The sequence below is a fragment of the Xiphias gladius genome, chromosome 9, assembly GCF_016859285.1.
Source record: "Xiphias gladius isolate SHS-SW01 ecotype Sanya breed wild chromosome 9, ASM1685928v1, whole genome shotgun sequence".
Taxonomy (NCBI): Eukaryota; Metazoa; Chordata; class Actinopteri; order Istiophoriformes; family Xiphiidae; genus Xiphias; species Xiphias gladius.
This window is the reverse complement of record NC_053408.1, coordinates 7,950,097-7,968,353: the sequence shown is the minus strand read 5'-3', so window position 1 is coordinate 7,968,353 and position 18,257 is coordinate 7,950,097. Positions and strand designations below refer to the sequence as shown.

Here is an 18,257-nt window from a genome sequence, read left to right as displayed (position 1 = left end):
CCAGGCTGCAAAGAGGCGACGCAGCGTCTTTGTTAAGGATTCTTTCAATGCTCCTCTCCTCTCTGTCAAAATACATTAGTGTGTCTTTGTATAACATTGGCAAAACAATTGATTTGGTTTCAGAATTCCATCAGGGCTTCAGGGTGCCATGAAATGCCATAATGTGTGAAAGAGACTCTGGGGGAATATTAATTAGAGGTCAAGATAGGTGTCACACTTAGACCTCAAACTCTCATCTTTTTACTGCTCTACAAGGTCATTTGAGGTGTCATGCCATCGGTGTGCTATGAAGAGGAGACAGAGGTGTCACTGTGCCTCCATTAGTCACTCTGTGTGAAAGTCTGTTGTCAGACGGGCCTGATTCTTGGCAGGGGGCAAACAACGCAGTCGTCTGCACTGCCACCATCTGGAGAGGGCATGAGACTGGAGGGAGGAAAAAAATGATTGATGAATCTGACACCACATCTAACTTTAAATGCCTCTTGAGGTGGTTTCAGAAATAGGATTTATAAATGAACTGAAATGAAGGAAACGGCTTCAAAAGAGCAGTTTGTGAGATCTTTGTTTCTTCGGGGACCCTAATTGTGCGGATGAAAATGTTCCCTTAAAACAGAAGATGTTTTGTGGATAACATAATTTCTTTGATGTTTGTTATTTCAAAATAAGTCTCATATTTCTGCAGCACTATGTTTCAAATGCATTAAGGTGTTGCATGCCATTCATTTATCATTCTGTGCTATTGATGCATGCCTTAACTAACTGCATGTTGTTAGAACGAGTGAAACCAGCAGTACATCTATACAATTACACATACACACATACTACCATTCATTTTCAACATACAAGAAGCTCTAGAACAGCAGCAAAAGAGGCCATTCAAATTTACCAGTTCAACGGCTTTTGTACAAGGTTGTGAGGTAGTTTCAACCAAATAAAAAAAAATTATCTTGATTAACACTTAAACATATTATAGAACAGTGGGTAACATGGCACAGCAGTTACTTCATATTCAGATTCATCCATAGACTGGGATGGTTTGGCACTGCTCCACAACAGAACCACAATATTGCAGTTCAGTGCACTTATTCCCTACGGGGAACCACTAGTGAAAATACATCTAATTACTTCTCAGCATGCAATGGTGCCAGCTAAAGTCTGCCATATGAGGCCAGTGGTAAAAGGGTGAAAACAGTGAGAAATAACTCTCTCAGGACTGTTATCTTCATTGTGTCCGCTATATTTTTGATCTTAAAACAATTTCAGGCTCGAACTTGCTGTATGTTCTTATCAGTCTGTTTTGAAAGAACTAAAGCCATTACTTTTGTTTCATCGATTTCACAGAACTGGTCTCGTTCTCTTCCTCACTGCCCACTATTTCCACTGCTGTTAGTCTCTCCATCATTCGCTGTCTGTCTCTGCCTCTTTGTCCTCTCCCACTCCATTGTGTGTCCTCTCTGTGACCTGGGACAGTGTAGCAGGCAGGGAGACAGGCCCCAAGCTGCCATGGAGATTGTTTCATGACCTAGACATGGCAGAGCTGATCAGTTTATAATCCCTCATTCGTAAAAACTAGACAAAGAGTTGGGACGGGAGTGATCCTTCCAGCTTCTTTTCCTTTACAAATCTGTTTTATGTAAGGCTTTTTGACATGCCAAGTCGACCTCAGAGAACTAGTACCAACAGAGACTGTCTGATCAAACACTTTGCCTCATGCAATCTGTCCTCTGTCTTCTGTGTGCTCAAATGCATAAAGAGAAGAGAAGATACCACAGTGGACAGTCTGCTGACTGCCGGCGTGTGTGTATGTTGGGAACCTGCATGAGTGGAATTAGCTAATTTGTGTGCATTTGTATTCCAAAAGACATCAGGGAAAGACAGAATAATTTAACTAACAATGGTCAGGGCACCGTAATTGTGTTTAAACAATCTCATTATATGCTTGTGTAATTATTGTCATTCAGGCAAAGATGAGACTGAAGGAACTGCTTTCCGCCATTTTACAGTATTTAGCTCTCGCAGGAAGACAACAGGAAACACACATATCATCCTTAGCTTGGTCACCGGACATATGGACCTCCATCAGAGCAGTCACTTAGAAGGGCTATGAAATACATCTCTAACTCTGTAACGCCTGGAATAGCAATTTAAAATGTATCTGATAAAAAAAGAAAAATGTCACTGTCACTCAGTTGTTGTGTTGCATCCCTCTTTGTTAAACTGCAGTTGTTGTTGTGTGTCTGCTGGAAGTTTGTTTTCAAGAAGCCTGGAATTTTTAGCATCCAGAGTTTGTGTTTGGTTCCCTTTTCTTGGTTTTTGGGTTCATTCTCCTTCTCTTTCTTCTCCTCATTTCTACTGAAACCTTAATATTATGAGCAACACCACTGACAGAGACTTCCGTTCTGGTATCCAGCGCATAGCTAAAACATAACACAGACATATTTGTTCAACGGTAGGGGTCCCAGTCTTCATATATAAAGGTTTACGCATTTGAAATTGTTAGCGATAACCATTTTGTATTGTTAATAGTATTCCCTGAGGTTACCCTTGAGCCCCAAATCATTTTTATCTTCTATGCCATGATTCAACCTAAGCTTGTGTAACTTTTATGTACTGTTTGTGTTTCAGGTACCAGGACATGAGAAGACAAATTGGCTTTGAAATCAGGGATATGTGGTATAATCTCGGTAATTTTACCAACTCCTTTGTCAGTGTGTTTAGTTTTGCTTTCATGTAATCAAAAAAAAAAAAATTCGCTGTTAAGGATCAGTCGTACAAACTCTGCTGTAGAACATCAGCAATTGGCATCTGTTTAAGTGTTGTTTTCTCAGTTTATGTTTATGATTATCTGCCAAATAAGTACTTTGGCAGTCATTACAAGTCAATCCAGCAAAGAACATCAGCTAAATATAGACAGTCATGTGTTAATTAGCTTTATGATGTATGATGAGAGAGACTCAGCATTCAAGTTTCAATGGAATAAGACTGTAATACAGGGATTTGGGTGTAAGATTTGGGCACCTGTGCCTCCTGTAAAGTTCTCTCATTGTCACCTACATCATCTGATCCCTTAATCAGAGCTTTCCACCAAATTAGACAGACTCATTCACTGGGTTTTTAATGAGCCCCTTGCTATTTTTTACCTGAGGTGTTTGGTTTGATGTTATTTACCGTGTGACTGTTATGGAAAATTCTAATGAGAGGAAACTTGATAAACATTGGGAGCCAGATTTCTGTTGTGTTTGCTACAAACAGCTACTTTTAAATCTGCAGCACATTAAGGATTATTCATCAACATGTTGTACTTGTTTGTTTTTTTTCCAAACTGAAGTTTACAAATAATATTTTTAGTATACTGTTTATTTATATGTATTTGTATTTTTGCTCTCTAAGGGCCCCACAAGATAAAATTCATTCCCGAGATGGTGGGTCCTATCCTGGAGATGACACTAGTTCCTGAGATCGAGTTGCGAAAGGCCACCATCCCCATCTTCTTCGACATGATGCAGTGCGAGTTCCACTTCACATGCAGCTTCCAGCGGGTGCGTCTCCTGAAACGTAGTAATTGTAGCAAAACGATGCAGGACAGAAAAGTAGAGTAAGATAGGAGGAGTGATGAAAAAAGGACTATGAAAAGCAGTGGGTGTTAGTTTGGGAGTCTTAGGAGGAGTAAACGGTGCAGAGGGATAGTCTATCTGAGAAAAAGTTTCATAGCCACAAGCTTACTTGTAATTCTACAAATCTCATTTTGTTGTGCTGCGATTAGCAACAGCCACAGTAAGTGGAACTTAATGTTATGCCTCATTACAGTGCAAAATTAAGCCTTTCTGCATGAGGAAATCCGTTTGGCTACAGCTGTTTTGCTCTAAGATGTCTCAGACAGTTTTCAGCTATGTGATATTTATGTGGGATATTTATTTGATGTTTATTGTACTTGTATCAATTTATAAAGGAACACAGTGAATTCCAGTGTCTATGCTGGGCCTTGTAGTCCTTTGAAGACAGTTTTAACCAACATACCTCTCTTAGATCATCCCTGCAAATAATGCAGTAGGTTTGGGGTGGGAGGGGAGGGAGCGCCGTTAATAAAGTCAATGTATCAGTCAGGATCTAGCTAATTGAAGGTGAGTGCCATTTCTCTTTCTTTCCCCTTAGTGAAATGCGATTAATTTCACTGTGGCCTGGCTGCTTTTTATGCTTTAAGCCAGTAATATCCCCTTTACTGGGTCTCTCTTTTTCTCTGTGTCTGTTTTAAATCCTTGGTTTAACAGAGAGCAGCATTTATATCTTTTCTTACTTGACTGCACTCTCCATTCTTGTTCTGAGCTTGTGCCTTGCCCACAAACAAACACATCAAGAACTTGGTGTTACAGCACAATAAAAACTGTTTTTTTTATACAGCTGCTACATACTAATATCAGAGAAATAACGTCCATGCATCACTGTCACCAGCAACAGCAACAGCAGAGCAAAAAGGGATGTGTGGCATGATGTAGCCCTGTTCCGTAATCTGACCAAATTTACACAGATAAAGGAAAGCTTTAATAACGAACAGAAAATACCAGCCCACAGCCAGCTGGGCTGCAAGAGAGGGACGATAAAAGTCGAGGCAAAGATCCCCTCAGCCAAGCCTTGATGCAGAGAGAGGGAGAGCGAGACAGGGAGATGGCGTTAATGAATTGAAAAATTAGCTACACTGATTATTTACGCCTGCTCTGTCTAATTGCAGTTTGAGAACGAGATCATCACCAAGCTGGATCACGAGGTGGAGGGGGGCCGCGGAGATGAGCAGTACAAAGTTCTCTTTCAGAAAATGTGAGTGCTGATTAACGGTCAGGATTATGCCCGAGCCTCTCACAAGTTAGATAATGTTAATTGCAACACAGCACTCCTCAAAATAATACAGGGTGCTGATGATCACACGACTTCTCATCACAGTTTGCCGCTGTGATATAGGCTTTAAGTACACTAGGATGTAAACTTTGCTTTACTGGACAAAAAAAGAATGTTTCCCCGAATCCTTAGTGGCAAAAGTCTGACATTGTAAAGAGTCGAAGAACCTCTTATACATGCTTTACATTTGTTTTCCTCTCTGCCCCTGGCTTCTCTTCCTTCACATTCAACACAACGTGTAAACCACAAAACACGACTGCACCCCACCACTCCAAACAAACACAAAAAACACACACTAGTTTACTGGAGCACTGCAGGAAGCACAAGTACTTGGCCAAGACCGGCGAGAACTTCGTCACTCTGGTGGTTCGTCTGCTGGAGAGGTTGCTGGACTACAGGACCATCATGCACGATGAGAACAAGGAAAACCGCATGAGCTGCACTGTCAACGTGCTCGTAAGATGGCCATTTTGAGTTCCTAAATACACACAAGCCCAGTAACAGTGACAAGTAATTACATGGAACCCTCTGCATGAAATGACATGTATAAAGCACTCTAACAGACAACATCTATATTATCAACACCTAGGCATTGTTCATAGGCTATTGTTATCGATAAAGTGACCATGATGATATGCGATTACCCACAGACAAGAAACAATAACAGCCGCCTCCACGTTACAATGTGGAGGCGGCTCCACATTGTAACGTGGATGTTATCACAGAGTGGCTCACCTGAAACGGCTCGCCTCTGTGAAGTATCATTTTGTCAGGGAGCACCAAAGTGTCAGTTTTGTTTCACATGACTACTGGCGTTGAAAAGCCCACAGGCCGGTGGCCCATAATTCACATTTATCTGCGTCACGTCCTCTCAGTGCTGTGTCATGTTGTGTAAAATATAAGTTTTCAGTTTTGGCCAGGAGAGCAGTGTGACAGCCTACCGCTGTGATTCTGATGCCAAACAAAGACACTTTTTCTGTTGCAAGCCAGTACATTGTTATTTATCGATAGTTTAAAAAATTAGTCACACAGCCAAAATATTGTTCTTTTCAAAATATTTAAAAACTAATCTACAGTCCAGTGATTTCTAGAGTTATGCACTGTAAGCATGATACCTTTGTAAACAGTATTGTTGTAAGTGGAAATCTATGAACGCTTTTAAACACACTTTAATGGCCTTTCTCTTTCCTTTCTGTAGAACTTTTACAAGGAGATAGACAGAGAGGAAATGTACATCAGGTAAGTCCCAATCATAGTTAGCCACGTATCTGTTAAGTATGTTCCGACTTCTGGGCATTAAGTCCTTTCGAGGCATTTTACACACACCACTAAGGAACATTACATACAGTAAATAAGGAGACTCGATGACATCCGGCTGAGCTAAATTTTAACCTGCCAAAGTCTACATGCTGTACATTTTGGCTGCGTTCATCCAAGCTGCACGCTCCCAGAGATCCAGAATAAAATTTATGATTTTGTTGAAATACATTTCCATTTCCAGGATCATTCAGTTTTCCATCTGTCTGTCAAGGACTGTTTGAGTTAAAAGAGGCTGTCAGGACACATCAGTCTAGCAGAGTTAACTTTCTGTCTGTTGTTCAAGTGTGAGAAGCCCTCCCAGACATGACCCCATAAATCATTGCTGTTTCCTGCCAGGTACCTGTACAAGCTGTGTGACCTCCACAAAGAGTGTGACAACTACACTGAGGCTGCCTACACTCTGCTGCTACATGCCAAACTGCTCAAGGTACACAGACACGATACCAACAACAAATATATGTGGAAGCACATTCTCCAAAATACTTCAAACAGCATACATCGTAGAACCCAAACTCACTCAAGCTATTGTCATGGCTTTGAACCTCAGGCATTAAATAAGTGCGTATCTTTGAATTTGAATGTGCTTAGAGAGTAGATTCGCTGAGCGTCTTTTTAACCTCGAGTAGCCAGTGCAAATCACGGCGACTATCTGATCTTTCCTGAAAATAGCTGAGGGATTGTTTAAAAAAAAAAAGACAAAGCAGCTCAGTCTACCTGAGGTGCTTCAAGATAAAGGTGAACTTTTACTGTCCTCTTTGTCAGCTGGAAATGAAGAATCCTCTCCTGTAAATCACATGGTTCAAGGGCCCTCTGGTTTAAGGTGGAAAAGGGGCAGGTTTCTACCACACTTTTAGTGCAATGATATGTTAAATTAGTTAAATAAATATTTATGAGCTATCATGAAAAATTTCTTTTTAAGTTTACACCTTCTTGTAAATGTAGACCTGCTCTCAGCCTCAAAAGTTTCTGTCTCTAGCCAAAAATATTCCACATCCACACACAAAACTCCGCACACAAAAACCCTGCAGTGTCTTTTCCCAGTCGGGGTTTGGTAAAGCCTCAGTTTTCGAGGTTGTTCCTCTCTGCCTTTTATCCAGAATGGTTGCACCCAATATCTCATCTCTATTTGCATAAATAGCTTGCTGTTTCAGCCTTTCTACAAGTCCCAACAGGGGAGAGCAGACTGTGACTGAATCACATTTTCCTCGCTGAGCAGTCACAGTAGCATTTGCAGGACTTTTTTTTTTGTTATTAATATTTTAATTCCGCTAATATCGCAGCAGCTGTGGCATTCCCCATCATAGCGTACCTTTAGAGAAGGACTCCCAATTATGTCGTGGAAATTGGTTAGTTTTGTTCTTCCAGAGTATGGATGATCCTCTCTTCTCCGATAAACTGTCATAGGTCATCTTTGAAGTCATTGTCCTCCTTTTGTATTCACATACAGGCACATGTAGACAAGCTTGAATTATGGATACATAATTCTGCTTCCACCACCATTTACAGAGTAAAACTGGCTCCTGTAATAATAGTTAGTCATCCAGGAGAGTACCTGCAGTATTAGAACAGCTGATGAATTTACATCACTTTGTGTTCTGCCAGAGATGTATCAGCACTTTATTTTTGTCGCTGCAGGGTCACTGGCCATCCATGAATAAACAGAGATCCTCTTACCATTTAAATGCTGCAGTTCAGCTGTAAAGGAATCAATAGCCTGATCCAAAGCCTCCCAGCAACCCTCTTCATGCCACAGCAACAATGTGCAGAGCAATTACTTTTTCACCCATATCAAGCACAGGATATGCAAATGTCTTTGCTTTGCTATTCAAATGTGGCCCTCAGACAAAACTTGGTCAGATTTTCTCAGATATCTTTACTCTTCAGGTTACTCGCAGCACTACAGAATTCCAATTATAGCTGGCTGGTAATGAATCGGTCCTGGCAGATTATGCTTCCTCGACACAGAGGCCGATCAGATTGTCCATCTCCCTGTTAGCCAGGCTGCTGCAGCCCTTCAGAAACCAAATTTATTCTCCACGCTGGGTAAAGAAAAAGCAGGATGGCGTGCACAGTCAGCACAAAAGGATACCCCTGCATTCTTGTTGTGTTTTTTTGCATCATTCATCCTCGTCTGCCGTTGTTTACAAAATCAAGCAGAAAGATCACTCTGTGGCATGACTCAAGTGGATCTGAAGTTTATTGTTAACACAAGCGCAAGCGGTGATTCTCCCTGCTCCTCTAGCCCCAAATCACTGGCTTTGCTTCCAGTGGACTAATTACTGTACTTGAGCACCATTTTGGGTTGTGGGGAATCTCACGTTAACTACTATAACATTAATTGTTAGCTACAAAGCTATGAACTGCATTGATGCTCTCAGTGAACCATTCAATGCGTATTGACGCCTCTTTGATCTGTTTCCATCTTGCCCTACCAGATTGCGGGGCAGCTTTAAAAAGAATTGCACATCAGTCTCAACCATTAGCATTGCCTATAACTCAGTGATTGATTTCTTGTCACTTGTCCCCCTTTTGTTCTGTATTGTATTGCACAGTGTTGACCCCAATGCTAACTTGTCCTCTCTAGTGGTCAGACGAGCAATGTGCAGCCCACCTGACCCAGAGAGACGGCTACCAGGCCACCACTCAAGGACAGCTCAAGGATCAGCTGTACCAGCAGATTATCAATTACTTCGACAAGGGCAAGGTAAGAGAGACACATACTGGCGCGTACGCACACGTGGAAGAGTAGTCGAAATCATGATCAATCCTTGACTCTGAGGACACTATTTTTAGGCACTGTCATCTCTGTTAAATACATCCTCTGGCCTGAGAAGGCAGGTTTTGAGGAAGAGACACTGAATGGAAGTTTTATATTCCTTTTCTATAGGACGGGGATTGTAAATAATCCTCTTCTTTTAGCTGATGCTCTTATGGATGAAGGCGCATATCAGACAGCACAAGCATTAATGTGGCTCTTTTGTGTTGTCTCTTACCTTCTATAAAACCTTTTTTGCCTGCTCTTCTCTCCCAGTGTCCTCCTTTCTCTTTTTCTCTCGTACCACTTCTGTGACATTCTTGTATTTCATCTCTGGATTGTGATGTGAAGAGCAGGCCATTCATAAATGCCTCAGACTTGGTTGCTGTGCTGTTGTTCTACACTCTTCATATTTTATTCCAGAGGAGAAAAAAATGTTTTGCGGCCTGTAAGCTGAGTTTGGAATGGGTCTGTGGAACTGCAGCCAGAGCTTCTCGGAGATGATGTCCCAAGGCTTTGCATGTGTCATCAGTGTTGGGGTGCAGCTGCCACTCTTGGTTCTCTAGCCAGCTGTCACTCAGCAAGATATGGCGAGAGAGACTACAAATTGATAGAGCCTCAGATAAACTTATACAGACGGACACCAGAGTGATCAGGATTTGTTACAGTGGCTGCAAATACATTTACACTCCAGAGAGGGCGGTGTCAACTGAGGACAGTTTCTAATAGTGTCACTTGAGTCATCCAAAAAATCCGTCCCAGATGGTGTTGCCACCGCTGCTCTCACTGATGGCGGGCTGATCTGAGTATCAGTCTGGATTCAGTCCACCTCCAGCCTGACCCAGATCAGTTCAGCCCAATGTAGTCTTTCAGGAAGCTACTTAGAAACCTTTCAACATGTTCGAGTGGCTCCCATCTATCTGTGACACTACTCTGCTACAATTAATGAGTCTTGAGGGGAAAAGCATCTCTATAATACTTCTTCTTCTCCCAAGAGGGTGGCATCTGAGTTTTAGTTTTTTAGATAAAAGAAAAACACAAAATAATGTTGACATGATAATCAAAATTCACATTTATTAATTTTTCAAACAGCCTTATATTGAATACCATTGCCTGGGAGAGATAATTTGTGTCATTCAGCCGGCAGAAAAGGAATGGGTTATTTCAGCTTGAATCTTGATAATTGATTAATTTACTGTCTCTATTTTTGTGCCCAATAGATGTGGGAGGAGGCAATCATTTTGGGAAAGGAACTGGCTGAACAGTATGAGAATGAAATGTTTGACTTTGAGCAGCTCAGTGCATCTTTGGTAAGTTTTTTTTTTTCTTTATTTTTTAATTTTTGTTGATCTGCTCCTTCATGTTATAAACAGAGTCAAAAGAGTAATTCCAGTCTATGGGCTATCACTACTCATTGATATCAAAGATACATAACAAGTTGCCTGGGTTTTTTAAGAGAGAGAATGAAGACAACAATGTGTTTGTTTTATTTATTTACCCTTTATTTAAGCAGGAAAACTAAAATCCCTTGTTCAATATTGGCCAAGAAACATGGCAACAAGATAAACCTGATGATACAAAACAAGATCAAATTAAAATAAAAATGTATTCATAAAATTTGCAAATATAACAACCAATAAGGATCATTCAGATGGAAAGTGTTAACGTTTTCCATGCCATTAAAGCTTACCGTTGTATCCACCAACAGAGGAAGCAGGCCCAGTTCTATGAGAACATAGTGAAAGTCATCCGGCCCAAACCCGACTACTTTGCCGTAGGCTATTACGGCATGGGGTTCCCCTCCTTCCTACGAGTGAGTATACACATCAACATACACCTCCCGCAACTCTCCCCGCACTTGGCTGAAAGCACAGCCTGGTTGAGCCACTTGTTGAAACAGATAATCAATAGGTTTGCCAGTGCTTGCGTAGTTCTCAGCCTCAGTCGTCAATACAAATGTGTTTAACAAGTCTAACTCCCATGGGTTTGGGGTGCTTTGGCAGTACTCGTTCAACATCCCACCTGGTCTGGTTTTCACTTACTTACAAAGAAAACAAACAGAAAACAAGCTGTGAATCATAGCAGCTGTTTCATTTGTGGGCTACAGAGTAAATCGAGGATAATGTGCTGGATGGACGCCCTTCAGTGTGGAAATAGTGGGTCTCTTCGAAAAGGACCGAGAGCTGTGCCCTTACATAATCTCTTTCTCTCTACCTAGCCTCCACCTCTTTCTCTCTCTGCCGGTCAGGTGGTTATTCCTAAAACTTCCCCGAAAAGCTGCCATTGCAGGACAGGGCTATAAAAACTGTGGCACCCAGGAGAATGACTACAAGAACTGATCCCGTCCTGTTCGTTCAATCAAAAGGCTGAGCATGCTGCAAACACTGCCTTTAATTCCATTACCTGAACTTCAGCTTAACACCCTTTTCTCCACACCGTTAGCGTGGTCTGAATCACAAGGCGTCCCATCCCCGCCTGCACAACAAAACCATGCACCCAATACAAAGTGAAATGGAAGTGATGTAGTCACATTGTAAATTGCTTTTGGTGGATGCTGAATCATGGGGTTATAATCCCAAAACATTCAGGTCTACGCTTGTTTATACAGTTGGAGCTTTACTCTAATATTCTTGCAAGTTGTGCCACGGTAGAGTGGAAGCCTTGATTTCTAGAACGACTGCCGTTAGTTGGCCATTGGTTCATTATGAATATGAACACTCCCAAATTCTATTTATAGCCCCTACCAAGTATACTTGGCCGCTAAACCTCAACTGATCTGAATTTCCCCTCCAAATGCCTTCGCTGGCCTTGTGCCAATCTGATCACAGCTTATCAAAAATTAAGTGCATGTTTAACAGGCGTTTGATATCTCCTCACCGGCCTGATTCAGTGTCTGAGTGTGCATATCAGACCTCCTTTGCTTTGTCTGTGAAGTGTGTCCTGTTCTGTCCACATATCAGATTTTATTTAAACAGAAAATTTAACTGATGCAGGAATTTCTCTGTGAGGCTGTGTTGCAGTGGGTTTAATGTTAGCCCAGAGCTTTCTGACGGAAGGACAATTTGTATGCCATGAATATATTCCCTGTTACAGCTGTTTTTAGGGCTATTTTCTGGCACGCTACTGAAGATGTCGTTTTCCTCTCTCAGAGGAACTCAAGCCATTTTTATCATCCAAGCAACACACTAAATGGCCCAAAGGTCCGCATGAAATAAGATAATGTGAAAGTCCAGTTTCAAGAACAGTGATCCCCTGATCATACCCTTTTCATTCTATTGTGAGGAACAGCCATTTCACAAGGGTCTTTTGCTACTTTCCGATCTCCGTGTGCCCCTCTTAACCTCTTTCGTCTGGCAAGGCAGGAACTCCATTAAAGACAGTGCAAGCTGCACTAGCCTAATCTAACTGGCTATTTAAACAGCCTTAAAGCCTTTTTATTCTCTTTTTCTTCTTTTCACAGCAGCCTGACCTTACCTGAAATAACCGGGGCAGGTGTATGCAAGGTTGTCTTTGCCAATAGGAACCTGAACCTGATTTACCTGTTTATTGTTTTGCCCTTCTTCTTTTTTTTTCATTGCCTTCATGGCTTTCCTTATGTTACAGTAGATGCAAGGTATTGTACAAGCTGGCCTCTACTGCAGCCCGTTTTTTTGCATAATTATTTTCCAGCCGATATAGCAAAAGTAATTTCTCTAGCATCATGGCTCTTACGGTGTCCTGTTATAAGGGCTCTGGGTTTGTAAACCCTCTTGATATATTTCATAATTGTGTTAAAAGATTTCTTTAAATACATACGGAAGTATTACTATATGAGTTACTAATTAAGCTAAATATAGTGTGGAGGGTAGGTGTTTCAAGCACCATTTTGTTGTTTGTGTTGCAGCTTTGAAGTGTCCTCAGGAAAAAGTCAATTATATGAGAAAATCAATACCCTGATAAAGGTATTCTGTATTCACCCCCCTTAAGAATTGATTTTATGCAAGAGTACTTAACGCAGCTGCTTATGATTTATCAGTTGTTGTGGTCAGACACTAGGGTACTTGTTAATTGTAAAATTCTCTAAATGAAGTCATTTATTTATATCTGAAGTCACGACTAATCCCAGTTATCATCTTTTATATGTAGTTCTGTGTGTAAAAACCCTGTGTTTTTTGTTTGTTTACATCGGTGGGTACTATTACAGACTTAAATCTTTATTCTACTAGCAGAACAAACATTGTAAAGACATGCACAGAATATTCATTTGAAGTCATAATTTCAACCTTGGATGTCACAACACCTTGTCAAGAAGGTTTGAAGCATGACTAAATGCTTCTGTTGTATTTTTTCGCTCTATAAAGAATCCTGAGTTGCTTTCAGCTTTTAGAAACATTAAAGGTGTTCTCAGTATTTCAAAGACCGATTTCCACTACAATTGTTTCCCTCACTTCACATCCAGTTGGCAGATTACTCCTCCTCTCCCTTCCCTTCCTATCAATCCTAAACTTTACTTAGTCGCTGTATTGAGTTTCCTGTGAGCGCTCGGCTTAAAGAGCCGTTGAGGGTGTGTGAAAGTTGGTTTGAAATATGTATCCCAACACACCACATTCAGAGACACTTGGATATGAGCTGCCAAGTTCTATCATTCAAAATGTTCCTCAGACAGACCCCTGAGCACATTCAGGGAAGTGAAAGAATGTATCCTGCCTCATACATTTTTAGTACCACTCTGTGCTCTTCTCAAACAATTTATCATTGTTTTGGAAAAAAAACAAGATGACCTTTTTATCAGTCTGTGTGTTAGTTAAAGCTTCTGATTCTGCAGCAGATTGAAAGAAAGCATCCATTTATTTTACAGACTTTTTCATGGTAAACTATCACTGCCAAGAGGTTTGAACACTGATATTGCACTTGTTTTCTGGTATTCGTTCACCCCATACGTTAAATTACCCATATTACAATACCCATACATCTTACAGTCTTGCTGCAAGTATGTGTAACAAGTTAAATCCTGACCATATGTGTTACATTTGTACATTTGTACTTGATGACATTGAGCTTTTGCTGCGTTGTCTTTTGACTGTATAAAAATACCTTTTTACTCACCAGCTGAGAAAGAAAAGACCTTTTTAGTATGAATTATCTCAATGACAGCAATGTTTTTTGTTTGTTTGGTTTTGTTTTTTTCTTGCCAGAACCAGCTAGTGTATGTTTGAGGCTAATAAAAGTGAGAATCGGGACATTGAGATTAACTGTATACACGACCAGAATGCTCAACAACAGAATGTAAATCTGCTGTCCTCTTAGTGATGGAAAAAAAGACTAGGTGTCCCCTGACCAGATTTGTATGATTTAGAGGAAAAAAGAGAAAAAAATAATAGGAAAGTTTCAGTTTTTCACCAGCTGAAAATTCTAGCAATGTACTGTCAGGCAGATTTAGCGGACTCTCCTACGGTTGAAAGGGATGGCTCTGGAAATCAACGTGGTTTAGTCAACTTATCTGTCAAAGCAAATTTGAAAATGGCCCTAGGCATATTTCATGGCTGCTATTCCTTTAATTAATTGGGGAATTGAGATGTGTTCTGTGCATGAGCATAGGGCTTTCTGTGTGTGAGCTATTGTACCAGGATGGTCTGTGAAAGAAAGAAGCAAATGCAAAAATGGCTAGGCTATTCTCCGTAGATAGGATCCTGACTTTCAAGCTGTGTAATATCCCTGTTAAGCTAATGAATGAAGCTAGTAATTCTTAGAATGGCCTCCATAAGATGTACAACTTGATTGTTTCCAGGAGAGATCAAGCCATTGAGATGTGAAGAGGGTGTAAAGGTGGCCATGCCTCAGCTGCCATTATCTTACCACACTGATTTGAAATTGGCTAGATGTCTGAACCTGTACAGTGGTTTGAAGCCAACTTCATCAGTAGCAGTAGTCGGCAGCAGCTGCTTGTGAAAGAGCCCCCAGCAAAGTGGTAGTAGCCATTTGCAGTCTATCAGTTCGCTAAAACCAAAGTCCTCTCCCCGAGCAAGCCCACTCTGAACTCAGCTGAGATCGACTAATCACTGAATCTGTGCCAAGAACTTTCTGTCAGCCTCATTTCCAAGAATTTAATCTGGAGATTATGATAATGTATTTTAACCCAGCCACAGTACTGGGCCAAGTAGATTTACAAATCCAAGCCGCTCTCATCCATGTAGATTTATTTTAATATTACAGTTTTATCATTGTCCTATTTCTGTCCTTACTACCATCATTGAATGAATTTTAGCTGCTGGATCTAATCTTCTTGTGAAACGTTCTATCAAATGTACACCGTATGCTTTCACTACTGCCATATTCATAAAACAGGGACAATGTACCTTATGGCCAAATAATGTGTGTTAATTAGCACCACCTTGCATTGTTGCGTCGCCCAGGTCTCACTGTTTTCTTTATTGTCCTTCAGAACAAAATGTTCATCTACCGTGGGAAGGAGTATGAACGCAGAGAGGATTTTGAAGCGCGTCTCCTCACACAGTTTCCCAACGCAGAGAAGATGAAGACGACCACGCCACCCAGCGAGGACACTAAATGTTCTTCGGGACAATGTATCCTCAGCACAAATCACTGATTTGGTTTAACCGGTGTCTTTTTCATTTTTGCTCTTTTATTTTTAGTAAGCATTTGTTAAAATTCATCAGGTTGCTGCCAGTACACAAAATGAGCGGAAATATGTTTTTAATACTCAACATAGCAATGATTCATACCTATGAGTAAATTATAGGGCTGGGACTCATAGTTTAAATCAATATTAATATTAATTTCATTTTTAATATTTATATTTTCCCAATAACAATGCAGTCACTCTATGCAAAACTGCATATAAAGTAATGAAATTCTTGTCAAATGCAATGAACTGCCTTTCAGACAACTATTTGACAGGAATTTGATTTCACTGAACATCGATTAACAATAATACTGAATTATCGTCAGGTCCCAAATAATTGTATTTCATTAGTGTTCAACTGTTTCATTTACATCCTTGATGTTTCTGCTGAAGACATCCAGTGTTTCACGGTGAAACCTATCCTAGACCTGCCTGCCAAGTTCCAAAACAAGCCCGTCTCCGAACAAATAGTGAGGTGAGCAGGATATCCCCACTGCACACGCACGGATTCCTCTACGATTACAGAGTGTGTTACTCCAAGTCACGCAGCATGCATTTCAATCCAGCAAGGCCCAGTTTACTACTTCCAGTAACTCCACAACTTTGTAGAGAGCTTGTGATGTAATGCAAAAAGGCATTAGCATTTTTTGGAGTGTGGTGGGTTGAGGACAAATATGGTGAAAGCGATTAAATCTTGATGAGAATGTGTGTCTGTGTAGAACAAACAGGGTTTGACCTTCTTGTCATTCGCATGGTTATTAACTTGCCACAGCCATCTGCTATTAGTCACTGTGCCAAGTACAACACTGTTTCTCTGACGTCATTAATACCTTTGTGTCGTGCACCAGGGCCACGGCAAACAATGGGCCCCTACACTCCCACTTGTTTGCCCAATCTGTACGCCAGCCATGCACTGCATCACTCAGCTGTGCAAATTCACTTTGATATGGCACCCAGCACATCAATAGACATAATTAAAAGAAGACATTTACTTGGACAAACCTTTAGGCATATATACCTGGGCACTGATCTTATCGCATGCCTGCAGCATTGGTCACATCCCTCTGCATTGATCCCTTCAGCAGCCTGTTGGTTTGTTTGCAAACTGTGTCTGATTGGAATATGTAACTCTGTTAATATCCTAGATTAGAGTACCGTGTTTAGAGAGTGTTAGAGGACTGTTCCACATCAACCGTCTTTCTCTGCCAGCTCTGTCCTCTGTTTCTTTCTCTAGCTCTCACCGAGCTCTCACCGTGTCTCCCTGTCCCTATCTCTCTGTTTTCTCTCATTTACTCTCTCATTAAGTGCAGAAGATCAGCAGTGCATAGCAATGAGACTGAGCCTTTCGAGCCAAAGGGTCACAGCAGCAGGCAGAGCACACCCCCTCTGACCTTGCTTTGTCCAAACCATACTACTGCATCATCTGTAGCCTTCCAGCTAATGACATTTAACAGGTTTAATTGGGGTTGTACGGCTGATTTAAAGCTGCTTTATTTGTCTGTTTATTAGATCAGAAGCTCAGAGGCTCCGTTTTTTAGGTTAATGCCACACTTTCTCAGCTAATTTGGGAATGGGTCTCATTATGTTTTTTTTTATTTATTTATTTATTTATTAAGACCTGAGCCCAAATCATCCGTGTACTTTGCATGCCACAAAAGCTTTGTATGGTCTGTTCATCAGCAAGACATTAACAGTCCTTAGTAGAAAAAGTTCAAAAGTTGTTGCAGCCCATCTGCACACACTTATTGCTGCTGCTGAAAAACATAAAAGGACAGTAGCTTTGGAACAGCACAGATTCATTTCATATTTTATTCATAATGGTTTGCTAATAAAGTCAAACCATGCTCTTTGTACCATATGGCATGGTTTTTAAGAATTGGAAATGCAATATGCTGGATGAGGATAATAGATTTGAACTCATTTCCCCAGGAAAGTGTGAATGTGGATTTCTGGCGGCAAGAGAGACAGTTAAAAAGATGGGAAAGAGCAAGTAATGCATCTATGTGGGGGACCATGTATGTGCCCAGACGGTGACTCCCACAGCCACTATGTAACGCCATCATTTTCTTAGTGTGAAAAGTCTATTAACCTTATTTGGCAAAGTTCATCCCTGCTAGTGACGTGCCTCTGTCACGTAAGCTGCTGCTTCTCTACACGTCTGACGTGTCGGGCTTACTTCAGGGGCTGTCAGTGATGTGTGCTTCCCAAATATTTATTTATTTTCCATGTAGATGAGGCGATGCCTTAGACAGCTACTCAAAATCAACATGCTAAATGCCACAGTTCCAGGCAGAGCTAGCCTGGAAGGGGGCCTGTCCTGTGTTTGACCTGAAGCAAAGCAATCAACCTTTGAATCAAGCTGTAGATTGCCCATAATAGTTTTAATTTACTCAGGTTCTGATTTTCTCCCTCTCCAGCTTCTACACAGTAAATGAAGTCCATAAATTCCAGTATTCCAGGCCAGTGAGGAAGGGAGAGAAAGACCCCGACAATGAGTTTGCGGTAATTGCTGTCCTTTTTTTTTTCTTCTTCCTCTTGTTTTTGCTGCCATGTCTTAGCTTTTCCATGTTATTTTTAAAGGGTTTTATGTATTATTTGTTAACATTAGACCTCCCAAACATAATTTCCATGCCCTCTTAAGTGAAAAATTGATCAAGCCAGTTTGAATTT

The 18,257-nt window shown here is 40.9% G+C and overlaps 1 protein-coding gene across 4 annotated transcripts in view; it reads left to right on the top strand.

The window, feature by feature from the left end:
- The window catches only part of dock1 (dedicator of cytokinesis 1), a 179,096-nt gene that overhangs the window by 141,008 nt on the left and 19,831 nt on the right, over positions 1-18,257 (top strand). For all 4 annotated transcript variants that reach the window (XM_040134778.1, XM_040134777.1, XM_040134776.1 and 1 more), the window contains 12 exons: positions 2,626-2,684; positions 3,391-3,539; positions 4,727-4,812; positions 5,190-5,346; positions 6,089-6,129; positions 6,547-6,637; positions 8,795-8,914; positions 10,186-10,275; positions 10,674-10,778; positions 15,387-15,528; positions 15,981-16,062; positions 18,005-18,089. In XM_040134778.1, coding sequence (XP_039990712.1) covers positions 2,626-2,684; positions 3,391-3,539; positions 4,727-4,812; positions 5,190-5,346; positions 6,089-6,129; positions 6,547-6,637; positions 8,795-8,914; positions 10,186-10,275; positions 10,674-10,778; positions 15,387-15,528; positions 15,981-16,062; positions 18,005-18,089 — 1,207 coding nt within the window. The remainder of the gene's footprint in view (positions 1-2,625; positions 2,685-3,390; positions 3,540-4,726; positions 4,813-5,189; positions 5,347-6,088; positions 6,130-6,546; positions 6,638-8,794; positions 8,915-10,185; positions 10,276-10,673; positions 10,779-15,386; positions 15,529-15,980; positions 16,063-18,004; positions 18,090-18,257) is intronic.